Source organism: Osmerus eperlanus, chromosome 23 (genome assembly GCF_963692335.1).
Source record: "Osmerus eperlanus chromosome 23, fOsmEpe2.1, whole genome shotgun sequence".
NCBI lineage: Eukaryota > Metazoa > Chordata > Actinopteri > Osmeriformes > Osmeridae > Osmerus > Osmerus eperlanus.
In genome coordinates, this window is record NC_085040.1 from 1,308,480 (window position 1) to 1,327,833 (window position 19,354).

At 43.7% G+C, this 19,354-nt stretch overlaps 4 protein-coding genes across 4 annotated transcripts; 1 reads left to right on the plus strand and 3 right to left on the minus strand.

The window, feature by feature from the left end:
* Window positions 1-337: 337 nt before the first annotated feature.
* On the minus strand, window positions 338-4,469 carry LOC134010081 (butyrophilin subfamily 2 member A1-like). The gene is made up of 10 exons (XM_062449948.1): window positions 4,367-4,469; window positions 3,911-4,183; window positions 3,421-3,702; window positions 2,464-2,583; window positions 2,068-2,094; window positions 1,703-1,738; window positions 1,548-1,595; window positions 1,377-1,403; window positions 1,243-1,269; window positions 338-1,081 (listed from the first exon to the last, which is right to left on the minus strand). The coding sequence occupies exons 1-10, from the start codon at window positions 4,455-4,457 to the stop codon at window positions 546-548; spliced, it is 1,467 nt and encodes a 488-aa protein (XP_062305932.1). The 5' UTR covers window positions 4,458-4,469; the 3' UTR covers window positions 338-545.
* Window positions 4,470-9,961: 5,492 nt separating this feature from the next.
* Window positions 9,962-11,398, minus strand: wu:fd46g04 (endonuclease domain-containing 1 protein). The gene is made up of 2 exons (XM_062449547.1): window positions 11,041-11,398; window positions 9,962-10,533 (listed from the first exon to the last, which is right to left on the minus strand). The coding sequence occupies exons 1-2, from the start codon at window positions 11,341-11,343 to the stop codon at window positions 10,024-10,026; spliced, it is 813 nt and encodes a 270-aa protein (XP_062305531.1). The 5' UTR covers window positions 11,344-11,398; the 3' UTR covers window positions 9,962-10,023.
* Window positions 11,399-12,841: 1,443 nt separating this feature from the next.
* On the plus strand, window positions 12,842-13,819 carry LOC134009919 (complement C1q-like protein 2). The gene is made up of 3 exons (XM_062449695.1): window positions 12,842-13,070; window positions 13,156-13,284; window positions 13,518-13,819. Exons 1-3 carry the CDS (start codon window positions 12,854-12,856, stop codon window positions 13,796-13,798), a joined length of 627 nt encoding a protein of 208 aa, XP_062305679.1. The 5' UTR covers window positions 12,842-12,853; the 3' UTR covers window positions 13,799-13,819.
* A 732-nt stretch (window positions 13,820-14,551) lies between these two features.
* Window positions 14,552-18,298, minus strand: LOC134009917 (E3 ubiquitin-protein ligase TRIM39-like). The gene is made up of 7 exons (XM_062449690.1): window positions 17,967-18,298; window positions 17,371-17,655; window positions 17,141-17,236; window positions 16,563-16,796; window positions 15,910-16,057; window positions 15,740-15,766; window positions 14,552-15,570 (listed from the first exon to the last, which is right to left on the minus strand). Exons 1-7 carry the CDS (start codon window positions 18,279-18,281, stop codon window positions 15,026-15,028), a joined length of 1,650 nt encoding a protein of 549 aa, XP_062305674.1. The 5' UTR covers window positions 18,282-18,298; the 3' UTR covers window positions 14,552-15,025.
* Between the last annotated feature and the right edge of the window lie 1,056 nt (window positions 18,299-19,354).

Genomic DNA, 19,354 nt, shown 5'->3' on the forward strand with positions numbered 1-19,354 from the left:
ACCTAAACCTACACCTGTGGAAAGAAATAAATACTTTTCCGATGACACATCAAAGAAAGAACTCGGACATACAACATCGTCAGTGTTGCTGTACATTTCTTTCATGTAGGCCTAACTAAAGAAAAACAACCGATGCACACGTTTGTCATCTGCCAGTTTTATGAGAATTGAGGGACATCAATTACGTACCACAAAGTCATTGTTTTTACATTGTTTTCATTGCAATTATATGCTATAATATGTTCAGATAGACTTACTTACAAATTATTACAGAAATCCTATTCAAATACAAATTTAAAACAATATTTTATATTTTTATTATCCAAAATTTGCAATGATGTATTGTAATTTGATTAATCTGGTCTTGAAACAAATTGTGTTTGGCATAGACTTAAGTCACTGTAGGAACACTACTGTGGTGCTATCATACCGAACTTGAAACTGTACTTGTGTACCTGTGCTTGACAATTGGCATTGCATAAAAGTCTTTATGTACAATACATTTGATTTTTTTGAGACCTGTCTACTCAGTAATATCTCATCGTTCACTCTAAACTTGAGGGGGGAGGGATAATTCTGAGTTCCTCTTTACACCCAGTTAAAGGTCCAAAGAAAGGAAACAGTTCCTTGGTAGATCTCTCAGAGAAAGAGAAGGAGTGGATGTGACACCTCTTCTCCACGTTGAAGAAAGCGACTCTCTGTTTGTCAATGTCCAGAAACACTCCCAGAGTAGCAGGCTTCAGTTCTGAAGGCAGAACAGTAAGTGATTCCTCAACAGTCCGCAGCGTTCCGTCCTCCAAACAGATACTCCAGTAGCCGTTGTCTGGGCGGATGGAGTTATCCGACCCCCTGTTCTCAGGGTCTTGGGCGACTCCTACACTCCACTGTGTGTTGTTCCCCAGACCAACCTCCCAGTAATGTCTCCCTGAAGTGTACCCTGTCTTTCCCAAGACACACTGAACCTTTCCAAACCTTTTGTTTGTACTCTGTCCTGTACCGACCTGTCCACACTTGACAGATGTGTGGTCTTCTAATATGTGCAGGCAGTTATGTGCTGTATCAGGGTCAAAGGTCACCTCCTCTGTAAGTAGAGGATGATTGTCAAATCTTGCAATGCTGCAACAAACGTTCCATCTAGAATTATTCAGATGATTAAAAGCTTTAAAAGCCCAGCAGGTGTTCATTCTGCTATTTTTAAACACTGTTGCGTGATAATATTATAATGTAAAAAATAATAATTACCTGCACACTCCACCATTAAGTTCCAAACTACAGAAGAAGAAAAAAGGTAAACTTATTTTTGCGTTTGCAGATGATCCCCATGTGCATGATTATTTTACAGTGACTTGATAATTAAGAATAATTGTCATAGTTACCAGAGTCAGGGATTTTGCCAGTGATTTCTATGGAGTAAAAATATGTTTCTTTAATCAATGTATATCAAGCTGTGTGTAATTTTCACATTTATACATTCTGTCTAATCTCAAGAATGGTACTTTTACTGTCAATTTAACCATGGGGTTGTTTTTCAACAGAAGATGACTTACCAAACAACTCTTCATTTTTCTTTATACTGTTAATATAAGAAGCTCCCTCTGTGAAATACAGAACCATAGTTTACAATAACATATGTAGAGTTTAACATTTGATTTAACATGAATATTTCTTATATAAAAAATTTTTTATACACTTTTCTTTTTACCTTCTTTGGCTTCGTTTACCTCCGCTTGTCTTTCGCCTGTAATGACAATCGAAAAATATTCATTCATATGTTTAACACTTTTAGAGCAGTAAAACTAAGTTTTGTTATAGGTAAAATATTTTACACTGAATGTAGTAGTACTACTAACAGTTGTGGTAGTACTAGTAGTTTAACTAGCAATAGTGCATTAGTAGTAATTGTAGTATTACCAATAGTAGTAGTGCTAGTAATAGTAACATTGATAGTACTTGAACTAGTTGTGGTAGTATTAGTAATACTGGTAGTAATAGTAGTAGAACTAGTAGTCGTAGTAGTATAAATTGAAGTCATAGTAGTACCAGTAGTATTACTACCAGTAGACTTACCCAAACTCATTAGTCTTTTCTTAACATCTGAAAACAGGAGGAAAAACATTCCGGTGAGGATTTGTCAACAAAGACGTTCCGTGACAACAACATCGAAAGTATGAATTAGAAATCTGACTCTGCGTCATCCACAAAGGTGAACCAGGCCGATGCACGACACAATACCAGCTGACGAGCCGGCTGTCAGATGTCAGATGGCTGAGCGGTTAGGGAATCAGGCTAGTAATCTGAAGGTTGCCAGTTCGATTCCCGGCCGTGCCAAATTACGTTGTGTCCTTGGGCAAGGCACTTCACCCTACTTGCCTCGGGGAGAATGTCCCTGTACTTACTGTAAGTCGCTCTGGATAAGAGCGTCTGCTAAATGACTAAATGTAAAATGTAATGTTAGAGACTCACGTCGTCTCTGAACGAGGGTGTAGACAGCGGACGCAGAGATCGACACCAGGGTCAGGAAGAAGGGAATCAGACCGGCGGAGATGTAGCCGCGGTCCACCACGCTACCGAGGTAAAACCCCTCTGTTACAGGAGAGAGAACGTTTGTTCGAAAATACTGTCCTTTCAAACAGGGACAGATATATTGGTCCACAAACGGGTGCTACAGATGTCTTCTTAGAACCAACATGTCAGTGTAAGGATTCTCTCTCTCTCTCTCTCTCTCTCTCTCTCTCTCTCTCTCTCTCTCTCTCTCTCTCTCTCTCTCTCTCTCTCTCTCTCTCTCTCTCTCTCTCTCTCACTCTCTCTCTCTCCCTCTCCCTCTCCCTCTCCCTCTCTCTCTCTCTCTCTCTCTCTCTCTCTCTCACTCTCTCTCTCTCCCTCTCCCTCTCTCCCTCTCTCTCTCTCTCTCTCTCTCTCTCTCTCTCCCTCTCTCTCTCTCTCTCTCTCTCTCTCTCTCTCTCTCTCTCTCTCTCTCTCTCTCTCTCTCTACACCTCTCCACTTTTATGGGAAACAGGAAGGGAGAGAAGTAGGCAGGGAGGTAGGGACTTAATTAATCCCTTAGGGGAAATTGCGACGTTACATCAGGCGAGGTAAAACATTTATAACAAAATGAAAAAACTGAGACAGGTTAACAATACAACACACAACGCTGTACATGGGTCAAACTCAGGGTTAGATCACAGGTTAGTAGTGCACAAGCGCACAAAATTTAATGCAGATGACACACAAACACGGTAGGAAGTCAAGGGGTAGGAAGCAGAGGTGAGATGAAGTCTATCATATGTGGCCACAGTTTGTCAGTTAACCGTGTAATTTAACAAGGAGAGAGAGATATGTAGGCCTACACACATACAGTACTGTTCTATTCCTGTAACTAGGAATCTGCAGCCACATAGCCTTCTCACCCCCAAACTCACCCGTCACCTTCATAGCAGACTCCAGCCTGTACTTCCTGTCATGTGACATCGCCACACACGAGATGCCCTGGAGTCGCTCCTTCCCCAGTTTGACTCGACTGCTGATGGAGAACAGGTCACGTGACTGTCTCGCTTCCTCCGTCTGCGCTGATGTCACTTCCTGTCCACGGTGGTCCAGCCACAGCATGTGAGGTTCAGGGTACCAGAATTCAGAGCTGCAGCTCAACTGAATGAAGGTTTCGTTGCGTGTTGCCATGGAGATCCTAGGGACACTTCCTTTCCCTGGTCCCAATAAAGTGGGAAGAAATTGTAAAGAAATTTGCAGAAAATTCACCTCACATTGACCTGAATAAGATCATATTTACTTTCCATAATTACTTACACGTAGTCCCCTTCACTAATAACGTTGACTTACTTTAAACTGGACGTTGACAACTTGTTCCTTAATCCAATCCTGATGGATGACCTGACACCTGTACTCTCCTCTATCAGCCAGCAGCACTCCCTTCAGCCCCCAGAGACACGTCGCCCCTCTCCAACCCCTGTGTGGACATGTTCACTCTGCCCGTGTAGTCCTGTCTCACATTCTCCTTCCCGTTGTCAAACCCATACAGGGGGGAAGTAAACTGCCCCTCCCTGAACCACGTGACGCTCATGTGAGCTGCGCTGTTCTGGGGAGACAGGCGACAGGGAAGGATGATGTCATCGCCCTCGAAACCAATCACAGGCTCCGAAGGGACGACAAGGTTGAAGGCGGCGTTATCTAGTGGGAAAACAAAGTTGCGTTTATTACATTTTACTGTTTGGAATTTCCCACTTGTGAGAATACACACGTAGCACAATATTCAAAATAAGTCAAAGTTAAGCTAAGGCTTCAACCACAGTTGCAATTATAAGTGTTGAAAACATGCATAGGTAAACTGTGCATGTGAGTATGTTGGAGTACTTGGAACGGGCAGGCAGGTGAGAAGCACGAGGATGGTTTGGAAGCGGACATCTTGGATCAAAGGTCCCATGATGCACCTGAGAGTAAACATTAAACCGAGAGGCGTCTTTATGACCATGGAACATTCGAACGCAATCCTATCTGGCGCTGACTTTTCCGTCTTGGGTTGAAAATTGTCTTTTGTTTACTTAAGTTTACGGTATATTTTTTCCACAAATGTTACAGCCTTCACATTGCATTAATCTGTAGGAATTTACTCCACAAGTCACATAATGTCATTACAGTTATAGAAGCAGCTTTGGCTACAAGGTTTCATTCTTTATTGTTCATTTCGCTGTAAAAACTAAAACAAACAACAAAGTGCATTCAATGTCAATATTTACAGTTAACTGAGTTAAACTGTACATTTCCAATAAGAACTAAATATATCAGAATCTTAATGGTAATCCCTTTAAAAATAATTAGGCTGATCTCTTACCTTACACTGGCAGATGTGTGCTCTATGTTAAAGAAAAAAAAAAGAAATGCTTTCGTTTTTACCCTGTCAGCCAATGGGGAGGCTTCTGAAGTTGATATGTAATCATTTGTATTGTGTCTTACAATACATGGTGGCTGACTCCCTCTAGTGGCGAAATCACGTGGTGTTGTGCAGACTTGCTGTACAGACTTGGTTATGATCGAGTGCCAGTCTCCATATGTTTATTTTTATTTACATTTAAATGTATTTCTATACACAGGGTTCAGGTTTTCATTTTAGACGACTTCTTTATTCAATTTTTTATCTGCCCGAAATACTATCCAAATACATACGCATAATGTGAATCATTTCTTTTTATTAAACATATATTTAATTGGTTCCAAGATTTTTACTTAATTTTTATTTTATTGTTGATTAATAACAATAGTCAAAAATGTGTGAGTATATGCTTAGGCCTCTACTGAACTTGTTAAATCATACACATCGCCCACCAAACACAGAGAACTGCATCCCATAATACCCAGTCAGCCTGGTCTCCAGGTCTTTCAGAGTGAGCGTCTCCACCTGGCCGTTGTTGGGACCCAAGTAACCCTGCGACATGAGCGTACCAACTGCATTGAAGTAACAGTAGGCACTCCAGTAGAACTGTGCCACTCTGACACCATTCCCGATCTGCGTATTCCCTGGCACCACCCCTGTGACAATGTATACTGGGTTACCAAGTGTATACAGATTGCGCATTCTCCCTTCGTGTGACTTCCATGCACCGTTGTTGAACTTCTCATCCTGTGGGGCTGCGTTGGTCAGGGTGGAGGTGGCCAGCGCATCGTCATCGTTCGAGGTGTGTTGAACAGGGTACAGGTGGCCTTTCACGTAGCCTGTTTTTCGTGTGCCTACGTAGTCTGTGTTCTTGGCCTGGTGTCCACCCCGCTTATCTTCCAGAATGGTGTTCATGTTGTCCATACACAAACCGTGACCTCCATCCAGCTAGTCGGACAGGGAAGGTTAGAGTTGATTGGCTGGTTGTTGAAATTGAGCGTCACACTGCAGTGACATTGTTATGCTTAGCTGACTGAGGTTTACAAACGCCTGCTTGGTAGTGCATGAATAAGGAGATCATGTTTATATGGTGCTTTTTGACTGGCCCTAACTAAAAGTCAATTTAACATTATTATTTATATTTTACAGTCAATTGTATTAATTCAATCATCGCATAAATGAGACACCCCCAAACACATGATAGTGTAGATAGAGATGAAGTCAATGCATATTAATTAAACACAGTATTTCTGTACTAGCCCTAGGTGTAGGATCAGACATTAACATCGTTGTGAAAATCACCTCTCAAATGGCATTTTAGTCAACTGTATTGGAGAAATGAGAGTGCAAGGTGTTTTTGATCTGTTCTATTCAACTGATAATACAATACCTGAGGTTCGGAATACCACCTGTCCTCTCGTTTGGCTCCTCCAGTCCCCAACACATAGGCAGAATACACCGGAATCTTGTTCGCAGTATCGTACAATGTAGCATAGTTGTAAACAGGTATGTTATTCTGGACCGATAGACACTGACATATTTGCTCGTACCGGTTGTTGTTTTGCAAGTCCACGAGTATTGTAGGGGGGACTTGTTGGAAGAAGAACTGCTGGCAATTAGTGAAAGTAGTCACTTCTCCTTGAGAAGGAAGAGGGATGAGTAAAGTCAGAAGAAACAAACAGTGGATCTTCATGGTTGTAGTCTGCTGTGCTGAGAGGAAACGAGAACTCAATATCGTGTTCACGGTCCTTTTCTCCTTATATATACGTGGCAGACATGTAAATATTCCTTAAATCCGAAACTTTGCCTAAAAGATTTGTCTATCTTCCTGAGAGAGAAACAGATAATAGCAGAACATGTGTCCAGAAGTCTGTTACAATGTTATAAATCTTTATTGGTCATCACATGGTACACACACACACTTGTGCAGGGAAACACACGCACAACCACCAGTGTCCAGTGCTGAAATGCACCCTCTGCTTTTCTCTCCTTCCTCCGAGGCCAGCTAGGAGCAGTGGGTAGAGACCAGCTAGGAGCCACAGTGGACAGAGACCAGCTAGGAGCCACAGTGGGTAGAGACCAGCTAGGAGCCTCAGTGGGTAGAGACCAGCTAGGAGCCACAGTGGACAGAGACCAGCTAGGAGCCACAGTGGACAGAGACCAGCTAGGAGCAGTGGGCAGACATTGAACTGCATCTTGGGGTCATGGTCAAGCGCCTGCCCATGTCCTGTCCAGGGGCAGGAGAGTGATCTGTTCTGCATGGTTTATTTTTGGGGTTCTTAGCGGAGGAATCCATGTGAGCACAGGGAGAACAGGCAAACTCCACACAGAAAGGCCCGGGAGATAGACCACCTGAGCACCAATAGGCCTCGAGTGGGAATCGAACCTGGAATCGTCCGAAGGGAACCTCCATCCAGTAGGACATGTTCGGACCAAAGCAGTCTGATAAATGTTTGTCTTAATTGCTTACTCACATTTTCTCAAGAGCATGGCTGCTATTCTCAACATTCTTAACACAAATCCCCAAAAGCTCACACATAACTCCAAACTCCACCACTCCAAATGTGTGTGTGTGTGTGTCTACAATGTGTAACAAGCAATTGGACACTGGCCTGAGAGATTTGCCTAACTGCCTGATGGTCACCGTAAAAATAGATAAGAGCACAGGAGAACAGAAAGTGTGCGTCTCTGATGGGGTTGCATGTGAGTCTGTTACAATATCTGTGTGTGAGTATGCATGTGTGTGTGAGTAGGGCTGGGTGTCACCCTGCCCCCACCTCTCATATGGTAAAATCTGAAGTTGCTGGACTGAGTCTCTGCCTGATGGCTCTCACACCTCACTGTGTAGCTTACTGTAGCATTACTAATAATCAAGGAAATGGCAACACAAGTTTGACTGTCTAACTGACATGAAATATTCCCCACTATAAAGTGACAAGGCCCACTGTGCTCAACATATTTGCAGTGAAAAAGGCAGTGTAACCCTCTTCAACTCAATTTTAGCATGTTATTGACAATGAGAACAGTTTTCAAACTCATGTACATGGGCAAGTGTAAATATTTATATTTTTCTTGCAAAGTACAGTCAGTAAACCATTTGGAGCCATGTCCTCTTTCTGCTGACTGTGTGTGTACAAGTGTGTGAGTGTGTGCGTGAATAAGTGTTTATGTTTATTAAGGATCCCCATTAGTCTACACCGTAGTGGAGACTATTCTTCCTGGGGTCCAGGCAGAAAACATAAGAATAGAAATCATAAAATGCAGTACAACATGATCAATGTTGGTGAACAAAAACACAAACTTAGAAAACAACATTTACAGTAAAAAATAAAATAACAAGCAAAAACAAAAACAAAGACTTAAAACATCATTGTTGTCTGTCCTAAAGTAATAACCTAATCTGTGCGCGCGTGGGTGTGTTTACAATGTGTGACAGGCAGTTAGACACTTGCATGAGAGATTTGCCTAACTACCTGGGAGTCACTGTAAAATTGGATAAGAAACACCGTAGAACTCTTGTCTGGCTGTCATTTAACATACAATGACTTGTGTCTCAAGGGCTCTCTAGATATGCTGGCTCTGGTCTATATCGCTGTTCTGATAAGGAAGTATGTGTCTTTGATGGGTTTACATGTGAGTCTGTTTCAAGTATTTGCCTTCCTACCTTCCTGACTATCCTTCTTAAATGATCGATCAGAACCCAGTAGACCTATCTGGTCATTAGTACAGCTCGCTTGTTCATGTTTTATACTTAAATACTTTTATACTTAAATACATTCTCCCTCTGTCTTGTAATGCTTGCCTGTACATACTTACAGAATGTCAATGTGTATGTCTTTATTTATGTTTAAATGTATTTATGTAAACACAGGGTTAGGGTTTTCCATTTTATGATAAATGATAATATAAAAAATATATATAATTTATCTGATATAATAATTTAAGTTTTAAGTCTATGGGAGGCTTTTACTGCACACATTTTATTTGATTGATGGGAGAAAAATAAAGACCACAAGACTTTTCTTGTTCTTAAATGTTCTGAGATTTTCATTACATTTAAATGTATTTATATAAACACAGGTTTCGGGTTTCCATTTTAGATGACTTCTTTATTCACATTTTTCATCTACCAGAAGGTTGTTTCGCAAGTCCACGAGTATTGTAGGGGGGACTTGTTGGAAGAAGAACTGCAGGCAGTTAGTGATATCAGTCACTTCTCCTTGAGAAGGAAGAGGGATGAGTAAAGTCAGAAGAAACAAACAGTGGATCTTCATGGTTGTAGTCTGCTGTGCTGAGAGGAAACGAGAACTCAATATCGTGTTCACTGTCCTTTTCTCCTTATATATACGTGGCAGACATGTAGATATTGTTTTTATACGTGGCAGATATGTAGATATTGTTTTTATACGTGGCAGATATGTAGATATTGTTTTTATACGTGGCAGACAGGTGAGAAGCACGAGGATGGTTTGGAAGCGGACGTCTTTGATCAAACGTCCCATGATGCACCTGAGAGTAAACATTAAACCGAGAGGCGTCTTTATGTCTTCTTCATGTCATGGAACATTTGAACGCAATCCTGTCTGTGCTGACTCTTCCCTCTCGGTAGAAAATCTTCTGTTGTTTACTTAAGTTTACTGTATAATCTTTCCACAAACGTTACAGCCTTCACACTCTGCATTAATCTGAAGGAATCTACTCCACAAGTAACATCATGTAATCATGTCATTACAGTTATAAGAGCAGCTTTGGCTACAAGGTTTCATTCTTTCTTGTTCATTTCACTGTAAAAACCAAAACAAACAAAGTGCATTCAATGTCAATATTTACATTTAAAATATCTAGTCAAAGGAGTTAAACTTCAATTGTGTCTTACAATACATGGTGACTGATTCCCTCTAGCAGCGAAATGGCCGAATCTAGGATTCATGATGAGGAAATTAACAGTATTTGTGACGAGGAATATAATTGATCTGATATAATAATTTAAGTTTTTATCCTGTGGGAGACTTTTACTATGCACGTTTAATTTATGGGAGAAAATAAAGATCACAAGACTTGGTTCCGAGATTGTCACTGTTTTTATTAGTCAGCAACTTTTTTGAGTGTCAGCTTAGACCTCGCTACTGATCTTGTGAAATCATCGACACTTCCCACCAAACACAGAGAACGGCATCCCATAATACCCAGTCAGCCTGGTCTCCAGGTCCCTCAGAGTGAGCGTCTCCACCCGGCCGTTGTTGTCGGGACCGAAGTAACCCTCCGACGTGAGCGAAACACCGGTCTCCAAGCAACAGTAGGCACTCCAGTAGAACCGTGCCACTCTGACACCATTCCCGATCTGCGTGTTCCCTGGCACGACCCCGGTGACGACGTGGGCCTGGGAGCACCTGCCCCCCAGGAGCAGGGCCAGGCCCTCCTCATGCCTCCTCCACTGGCCACGGTTGAAGCCCGGGTCCTGGGGGGCGGCGTTGGTCAGGGTGGAGGTGGCCAGCATGGAGGCCTGGGTGGAGGTGTGGTGGACCGGGTACAGGTGGCCCTTGTCGAAGCCTGAGCCGTCGTAGTCCTTCCCCACGGCCTGGTTCCGACCCCTGTCTATGGACGGAATGTGGCTCAGGCCGCCCATGCATGTGCGCACACCTCCGTCAAGCTACAGGAAGTACAGGAAGGACAGAGTTCATTGGATCATTGGGTGTTTGGAAGGACAGAGTTCATTGGATCATTGGGTGTTTGGAAGGACAGAGTTCATTGGATCATTGGGTGTCGAGACTGTGTTTCACGCTACAGAGAGGTGGCTGCATGGGCTTGGACATGCATGAATAAGTAGATAATGTCATAGTGCATGAAAATGTAAGGAATGTAGTCAGACACCATGAATAATAATATGATAATGTAAATAGACATATTAGTAGATATTGGTCCATTTTAATTACACATACAGTATATACCTATACTTTGGGTATTGCTGAACAATTCTAATGCATTATCCCTTAACAGGTCCTGTGTTATATCTAGACTGCACATACAAAGCACCATTGTGCCCATTTCTTTACATAAAACTCTCTGAAATGCGCTCTCGACCTGCATCTTGAAGAACTGTTTGGAAGAGATGACAGTGTGTTTTAGATCTGTTCTTTTTCAACTGAGAACACAGTACCTGGGGTTCGACATACCACCTGTCCGTCCGATCGACGTCTTGGTGCTGAAACTCATAAGCAGAATACACCGGAATCTTGTTTGCGGTATCGTACAGCGTAGCATAGTAGTAAACAGGTCTGTCGTTCTGGTCCAGTAGACACTGACATATTTGCTGGTACCTGTTGTTGTTTTGTAAGTCCACAAGTATTGTAGGGGCAACTCCGTTGACGAAGAACTGCCTGCAGTTACTGAAAGAAGTCACTTCTCCTTTAGAAAGAGGAGCGAGGAGGATAGTTAGAAGAAACAAACAGTTGATCTTCATGGTTTGGTGGTCAGCTATACTGAGAAGAGAATATCTGGTCAGTTAACTGAAGTTCTCAGGGGAGAAGTCAATGATTTGGGTCATTTTTATCAGTTTCACACAAGCCCAAGGAGGACATGTGCCCTAGTTAGCACCAAATGCTGATAAAGTACAGGGAAAAGATAACAATTTCCAGATGTTTATTTTTTTTACACCATAGAACACATATTCACAAATATCTGGCATGGCCAACTTTTCAAAGGCAGGACCATTCTAATCAATGTCAATAAATAGACTTGTGTATTTATGTGTTTAGATGACTTTTAAGCACTTTTTGTGTTCATGTCAAAATACTATTTAAGTATCATATAATGATAATTATGTTCTCACTAAGCAAACCCTTCTATCCAAAATGACTGGGGGATTTTAACATGCAACCTCTAGATCTGCAGTCAAATGCTCAAAACCAAATTCTCTACCCACTGGCTGTACCTTATCATTCACCTATGTTGCAGTTGCCAAGATGTGAAGTGGTCGTGGTTATGCCACTGCGTACAATATGTTAAAGGGAAGGTATCTCATGAATGTCCCAGCATGTGCCGTGTTTGCCAACCAGTCAAGGACACTTCTGGTGCAAGACCAAAACGTTTAATGATTGCCAATGGGGTATTTACTGGAATGAGACCCAAGGGCGTAGGTTTGATTTTCGCATGGGTAATGACATCAAACGTTGAAGCCTACTAAAAGAAAATGGCATTCATTTGAGAGCAAATACAGTTTTTTGAGCTTTATGTACTATAAACATTATGTTTCACCCTGCGTTTTTTGGTCGGGACAATTTGTGTTTCCGTGGGTTTTTTTAGGGACATGGTCGAAGCAATCCTACTAAATTCTGTCCCAACTGTCATCTTGACCCACCTCTCAGCTTACTCAAAGAAAATACATTAGCAGAACTTCAGTTACAGGTCATTAAAACTGTACATTGATCTTTACAGTATGTTCTCATGTGATTTAATATGACACTTTTATACATCTTAGTAGAGACTCATTGCTAAGGGAGCAATGATTCTCATGCCAATTTCACTTTTGACTTGTTTGTATGGCCTTTCATATCGGGTTGTTGCCAACTTTCATATCCACTATAATTACTTATCTCCTTGTGGTATAGAACAACCTATTTTTGTTTTGTTTATTGGGTTCATCCATGTCTAGTTAGTGGATATTAACTACAGCTATGGCTCTTTATCAATTGATTTATTGGACGATAAAAAAAATAACCTACTTCCCCCTGCAGTGTAGACACTGGATAATGATCTCATGTTGCAGACAATGATCTGTATGTTCAGGGGCAACCTTTGCCAGGCATTTCTGGTAAATTACTGGTATGCTGGTAGGGCTTTATACACACAGTATGCTGCTATGTCAATAAGTAATAGTCCAGGAAATAAAAGTCAATTTTCATTATAAAAGGAGAGACTTCTTGTCAAGGAACAATTCAAGGTGTTTGAGAGCCAACAAAATCGTGTTGAAGATGAAGAACTTCTCCTGTTTGCTGGTGTTGCTTTTCTGTGGTCTGTCTGCAGCTCTGGAAGACCGCAAGTCGACACAAGATACGCAGTTTAACTCCACAGCATTGGAAGACAGGCCGAAACTTCTAGAAAGCATGCAAGCCAGGCCGAAACTTCTAGAAAGCATGGAAGACAGGCTGAAACTTCTAGAAAGCCAAGTTGATCAGCTCCGAAAGAAAGGTAAAAGGGAGAATTTCAAGGAAACTTTATTGTTTCTCGATGACAACACAAGCTAATTGTAATGATGTGGTTTTGTTTTACACAGAGAGAACACAGGTCATCTTCTCTGCTGGGGCAGGAGGAACTGGAGCAATTGGTCCTTTCAAGGTTGACACCAAAATGACTTACAAAAGTGTCATCACTAACATTGGCAGGGCCTACAATTCAAATACAGGTACATTTGACATATCTACACTCTTACAGTATACAAATAATGTTTTTAACATATGTCAACAAAAAATACATTAATTATCAGCTTTTGTTCCAGAAAGAATTCTAGACTACTATGAATATCAAAAGTGTTTCAGACAGATATTCCATAGCGAAAACCTAACAATTAACCTTTTAAATGGACTGTACAGATTACCACGGAAAACTGTTTATTTCAAAAACTCTCTCTCTCCACAGGAATCTTTACCGCCCCAGTGAAAGGGGTGTACTATTTCTGCTACTTCTATCATGCAGGAGGCAAGAGGAAATCAGCTCTATCTCTACACAAGGACGGAAGACTAATCGTCACCACATCAGATCACAAAGCTAAGGATGGGGCTGACAACGGGGGTAACGCAGTGACCCTGGAGCTGAACGAGGGGGACCCGGTCTATGTGGTCATGGCCCCTAATACTCACGTTTGGGGGGAGCGCGCTGGTCATACCACTTTCAGTGGCTTCCTCCTCAGTAGTGACTAGGATTTGTCAGTATTTTTTTCTTCAATCCTTCTTTGCTTTTGTTTCATTGTGCAATTTTGGGCAATTTTCCTCCGGGAAAATCAATTATGTGCTATTCTACCTTTCTGTACACTAGTCTGTTTAATTCAGTGATACCTAAAAGCATCCATGTTGGTAGTCATTGTTTTCTATCTGCTGTTCTGCATGAAATTCTTTCAAAATTGAATGGGCATGCCTTGTTCAAAACCCCTGTACAAGTCACATGCTTTTTATGAGAATCAATAATTCAGTGAAACACTGAACACCAACGCACTTAACTGTAATGAAAATGTAAAATGTCATAGAATTGTTTTGCATATCTTCATGGTACATTATCTGCAGAATGTAAACTGTTGTCCACGGGCATCTTTACCGCCCCAGTGAAAGGGGTGTACTATTTCTGTTACTTCTATCATGCACAAGGCCATGAGATAGCCCGGTTATATCTATACAAGGATGGAAAACACATCGTCATGACGTCAGATCACCAAGCTGAGGATGGGGCTGACATCTGGGGAAACGCAGTGACCCTGGAGCTGAACGAGGGGGACCAGGGGTACTTAGTAATGGCCGCTAATTCTCACGTTTGGGGGTACGGCTTTGACCACACCACTTTCAGTGGCTTCCTTCTCAGTGCTGACTAGGATGTAGCAGTCTGTTTATTTCAGAATGCATTTCCTGCTTAGCTGACAATCATGCATCTTTTAAAGAATAAAGTCTTCACACAAATACATTGATGTTTTTATTCATGATGGACCTGCAACGTCTTAATCTGCAGTCAAATACTTTAACCACTGAGACATACAATCCCCTAGTTAACGGAACACGTTCAGTATTTTTTTCATTGATTCTTCTTTGCTTTTGTTTCAATAAGGTCCTATTCCACCTTGCTGTACTTTAGCCTGTTTAATTCAGTGATACCTAAAAGTCACATGATTTTTATGAGAATCAATAATTCATTGAAAAACTGAAACACAAATGCACTTAACTATAAAACGTAATAGCATTTTCTTTGCATATATTGTACATTATCAGCAGAATGTTAACTATTTATACCAAAAATATATATAAAAGGGCATGAATGCAGTGTTCAAGTGTAAAACTTTCACCATACAAAGTAAATAAAAAACATATCAATCATGCCTTCACACAGGCTAATAACATTACACTTCGTTGAGGTTATCTAGTTTTGAATCCAGAGTTCCAACACTATCGATGTTTGACAGGTGAGATAGTCAGAGGACCTCCGTTCTTCTCATTGAGTTGAAGGTGTGGACTGAAGTAGGGGTAGAGGCTCCTTGTAAAGCCACACCCAGTGTAGGAGTGGATATGAGCCCCGGCCTCCACGTCGTAGAAGGACACCAGCCCCTCCTCGTAGTCCACAAACACCCCCACCTTCCGGGGCTTGTCCCTGGGGTGGAGCAGGGTGGGTGGATCCTCCAGGGCTCCGTACTGGTCCTCGTTATACAGCACTATGGCCCAGTAACCGTTCGTCGGGTTCAAAGTCAGTTTCCCCTTCCGGTTGGCGTCCTCGCTGGCGACGCCCAGGTCCCAGCCGGTCTTGTCTCCGACCTCCACCTCCCAGTAGGAGCGTCCGGAGCTGAGGCGGTTGACGGCGAGGACGCTGGCGAAGAGGTCGAAGCGTCCGGGGGCGTCGGGGCGCTCCTGGGCGCTCGCCCCGTGCCTCACCTCTCTCCCGTCCGCCGACACGGCCAGCTGGGCGTTAGCCGTGTCCGTGTCCAACGTCACGGCAACTGTTTGGGACACACACAGGTTGAGGTGGAAATGGACTTTAGCGGATACAAAAAAGAATGTACACTATAATGATAGAAAATGGGGGAAAATGGGGTTTTAAACGGTGTTCAAATAACTTTGTAGGACAAGGCTTTCCCTAGATGATGTCTTTAGTTTGTAAAAGCATACCTTCAAATTTCTGGATCCTCTCAAGTTCTGAGAACAAACAAACAAACAGGTCATCATCATTAAGAGGGATGTCTTCTTCACTCCTCACCGTAGCTAAACTCAGACAGAGCGAGAGAGCGATAGAGAGAGGTAAGAAAGAGAGGGATGTAAAAGAGAGAGGGGTGTCTCACCCACGGAGGTCAGCTTCTCCAGCTCCTGCTGCGTCCTCTCCGTCAGCGCGGAGGAGACGCCCCTCAGCGTTCCGAAAGACAGCGACGTGTCCACGGAAACGGCGGTCCAGTCTCTGCCGTTGGCCAGGCCCGACAGGGACGGGAACGTCTGATTGGATGGAGGTGTCACGTGACTTGTTAGAGCAGCACGGGTGTAAACGCTCTCGTGGGTACAGGATGCAACCGTGTCATTGTTGCAGGTTTTTCCATGCATGGAGAGCAGGTCCACCGCTAAGTTACCCAACCAGATCAGGGGCTCTCTGGATAGAGTGTAAATGCAGTGGCCCCTGGTTCGATTCCAGCTCACACCATTTCTGCATGTCTTCCACCCTCTCTCTCTCTCTCTCTCCCTCTCTCTCTCTCTCTCTCTCTCTCTCTCTCTCTCTCTCTCTCTCTCTCTCTCTCTCTCTCTCTTTCTCCTACAAGTCCTGTCTATTCTCTATCTCTAGAGTATCTCTATCTCTAAAATATATATTTAACGATAATAAAACCTACACTTCAAACGTATCCTTCATGGCAGCTAAACATGCATACTGGACAAGAGGCCTAAGGAGGTTTCCCTAACGCTCCTCAGGACTTCCTTCCCTAAGCCCCCCCCCATCCCCTGTTCTCACCTGGAGGAAGAGGATGTGGTCCTCGATGTTGGCGATGTCGTCCATCTTTGAGACGGCCTCTCCCAGCCTGCTGACGTCTCCCTGCAGCTCCAGGCAGAGCCGGTCCCCCTCCCTCACCAGGCTCTCCTGGCGCTCCTCCAGGGGCCGCAGGGCATGCTCCTGAGCCTCCAGCACGGCGGCCATGACGGCGCCGAACGCGGCCTGGATGTGCCTCCGCTCGCGGTCCAGCCGGGCCTGAGGAGAGGGATCGTCTCTCAGGAGCGGGTTTGAACTCCTGGTGCTGTGCGGGATCTCCACCCTGCTGACGTTTTCACTTCTGTCTTCCCCTCTTCCCCTCTTCCCCTCTCTCTCTCTCTCTCTCTTCCCCTCTCTCTCTCTTTCTTTCGTTTCCCTCTAGTCACTTCCTCTCTCTCTCTCTCTCTCTCTCTCTCTCCCTCTCTCCCTCTCTCCCTCTCTCTCTCTCTCTCTCTCTCTCCCTCTCTCTCTCTCTCTCTCTCTCTCTCTCTCTTTCTCTCTCCCTCTCTCTCTCTCTCTCTCTCTCTCTCTCTCTTTCTCTTTCTCTCATTGCTAGCTCTCACCTTGCAGTTCTCGACAGATTCATTGATCTCCTTCAGTTTTCTTTTTCTCTCGTCGACCTTTTGTCGGATCCCGGCTATCGTTTCCTCCAACTCAGCCTGCGACACACACACACACAAACACCCACACACACACCCACACACACACATACACACATACACACAAACACAATATACATGTAAGGCAACGTCAGCCAACAACACGTCACGCCTCACAAACAAACGGAAGTCACCTTCTTCTTCTCCCATTCGGTCTCCGTGGAGACGACCTCTTGACCTTCCTCCAGACAGAGAGCGCAGACGCAGCGCTCGTCCTCCCGGCTGTACAGCTCCAGGGGGCGCCCGTGAGTCAGGCAGGCCCGCCCGTCCAGGTCCTCCACGGGGGCCACCAGCCTGTGGCCCTTCAGCCTCCGGGCCTGGAAGTGGGGCTCCAGGTGGGTCTCACAGTAGGAGGTCAGACACACCAGGCAGGACTTCAGGGCTCGGAGCTTGCTCCCGGTGCAGACGTCACACGTCACCTGAGGGAGAAAGACGTTTACACCATTTGAGTTTTCTGGGTGTGTGCTGTGGATGGTGTCTCATCCATTTTGCCGGCTTCTCTACTGTACTGATCCATCTATTCATCCATCCATCCAACGAATCCATTCATCTACTTCATCCACTCATTCATTCATCTACTCATTCATTCATTCATCCACCGATCCATCTATCTATTCATCCATCCATTCGTCCTTCCAACCAACCAACCAATGCGAAAAGCCGATCAAACCGTTACTCAGTCGATGACTACAATCCGCCATTCAATCAGCCAATCAGAAACAGAGCTCACCTCCCCTGGGTCTCCTTCCATCAGGTGGTCGTCCCTCTTGCTCTGGGCTCTCTTCAGCTCCTGGATCAGCTCCCTCAGGATGATGTTGACCTCCGGTTTCCTCCGCAGGTGGTCCTTGCAGAGCGGACACACCAGGTCGTTGAGCGCCATGTTCCTTTCGAGGTAGCCCTTGCAGAAGGTGTGACCGCAGGGAGTCGTGACGGGGTCCTCGAACAGGTCCAAGCAGATGGAACACATCAGGTGGTCTCCGATCAGGACGGGCGTGCAGGAGAACGCCGTCGAGGAGGTGGAGGGGGCGAAGAGAGCGGAGGCCATGTCTGATTGGTGTCGGAAGGGGAATGAACACATTATTGCGTGAATTGGACTCTCAAGCTCACTTTTTCTGCTACTGACTGAGATTCACGCAACCAACTTGTACCCCAATAATGTAGAACTATTCAGAACTTCCCACTGGAACTGAATGAGCTGAACGAGCCATCGTCATTTTAAAGTACATGAGGGTCAATGCAGTGTGTCACTGCCCTCTAGTGGTAACTAACCGACACAACAACTCAAAGTCAAACCTCCAAACACATCAACACACAGACCAGCCCCCCCCCACAGCAGGAGGAGCCACAGGTTACTAATCCGTCTCTTCCTCCTCAACCAGGAAAAGCGAATGGAGAGGATCAAACAGATCATCTTTCCAGCCTTCATGTACGTTAGGTAAATCACACAGACAAACTCCTGCAGTATCACACTTCAGGTGGAACAATTTCCACTTCAGGAGCACAGCCCAAGCCTCGATCAACTGCTATTTGTAAATGCTTTTCAATACTATACTGATGACAGACCGAAACAATTATTTAAGTCGTTGTTATCATTAACATATCATATAAACATATCATATAACTTGTTTGCTCGAGTTAATTTGCTCAGTAAGGTAAAGACAATTAAATAGTTTACAACATTTTGTAAGCAAACTGTGCCAACAATGAAGTTACTAAATAATGAATAAACTGTAACATAAATAAAATGGACCAATTGTTTTAGCAACAAATATATTTTAAAGTAGAGAAGCAGAGCAGATCTTACCTCACAGGTGCAGGGATGTGACTCTCTCTCTCTCTATCTCTCTTATACTGTCTGTGTTTAGTTTTTTTTTCTCTCTCTCTCTCTCTCTCTCTCTCTCTCTCTCTCTCTCTCTCTCTCTCTCTCTCTCTCTCTCTCTCTCTGTCTCTCTCTCTCTCTCTCTATCTCGCTCTCTCTCCCTTTCTCTCCCTCTCACTCTCCCTCTCACTCCTTCCTGCCCATTGTACAAGTTGAGTTTCGTTTCTCTCCAAAGGATCGTAAACTACTTCCCTTTCTCTGTAAAAGGGCCACATCTGTTTGCATATCTACTTTTTATA

Bases quoted from the DNA above. Each gene is read 5' to 3' on its own strand.
- LOC134010081 (XM_062449948.1), bottom strand. From the start codon at position 4,457: ATGTTTACTCTCAGGTGCATCATGGGACCTTTGATCCAAGATGTCCGC. The intron at 3,703-3,910 runs GATAGAGGAGAG...TATTGGGACCAG, and splicing joins TGAAGGGAGTGCTGCTGGCT to GGAAAGGAAGTGTCCCTAGG. The intron at 1,270-1,376 runs GTAACTATGACA...CTTCTTCTGTAG, and splicing joins TGGCAAAATCCCTGACTCTG to TTTGGAACTTAATGGTGGAG.
- wu:fd46g04 (XM_062449547.1), bottom strand. From the start codon at position 11,343: ATGAAGATCAACTGTTTGTTTCTTCTAACTATCCTCCTCGCTCCTCTT. The intron at 10,534-11,040 runs GTACTGTGTTCT...TACTTCCTGTAG, and splicing joins GGTGGTATGTCGAACCCCAG to CTTGACGGAGGTGTGCGCAC.
- LOC134009919 (XM_062449695.1), top strand. From the start codon at position 12,854: ATGAAGAACTTCTCCTGTTTGCTGGTGTTGCTTTTCTGTGGTCTGTCT. The intron at 13,071-13,155 runs GTAAAAGGGAGA...TGTTTTACACAG, and splicing joins TGATCAGCTCCGAAAGAAAG to AGAGAACACAGGTCATCTTC. The intron at 13,285-13,517 runs GTACATTTGACA...CTCTCTCCACAG, and splicing joins GGCCTACAATTCAAATACAG to GAATCTTTACCGCCCCAGTG.
- LOC134009917 (XM_062449690.1), bottom strand. From the start codon at position 18,281: ATGGCCTCCGCTCTCTTCGCCCCCTCCACCTCCTCGACGGCGTTCTCC. The intron at 16,797-17,140 runs GTGAGAGCTAGC...CCCTCTCCTCAG, and splicing joins AATCTGTCGAGAACTGCAAG to GCCCGGCTGGACCGCGAGCG. The intron at 16,058-16,562 runs GTGAGAACAGGG...CCATCCAATCAG, and splicing joins ACCACATCCTCTTCCTCCAG to ACGTTCCCGTCCCTGTCGGG.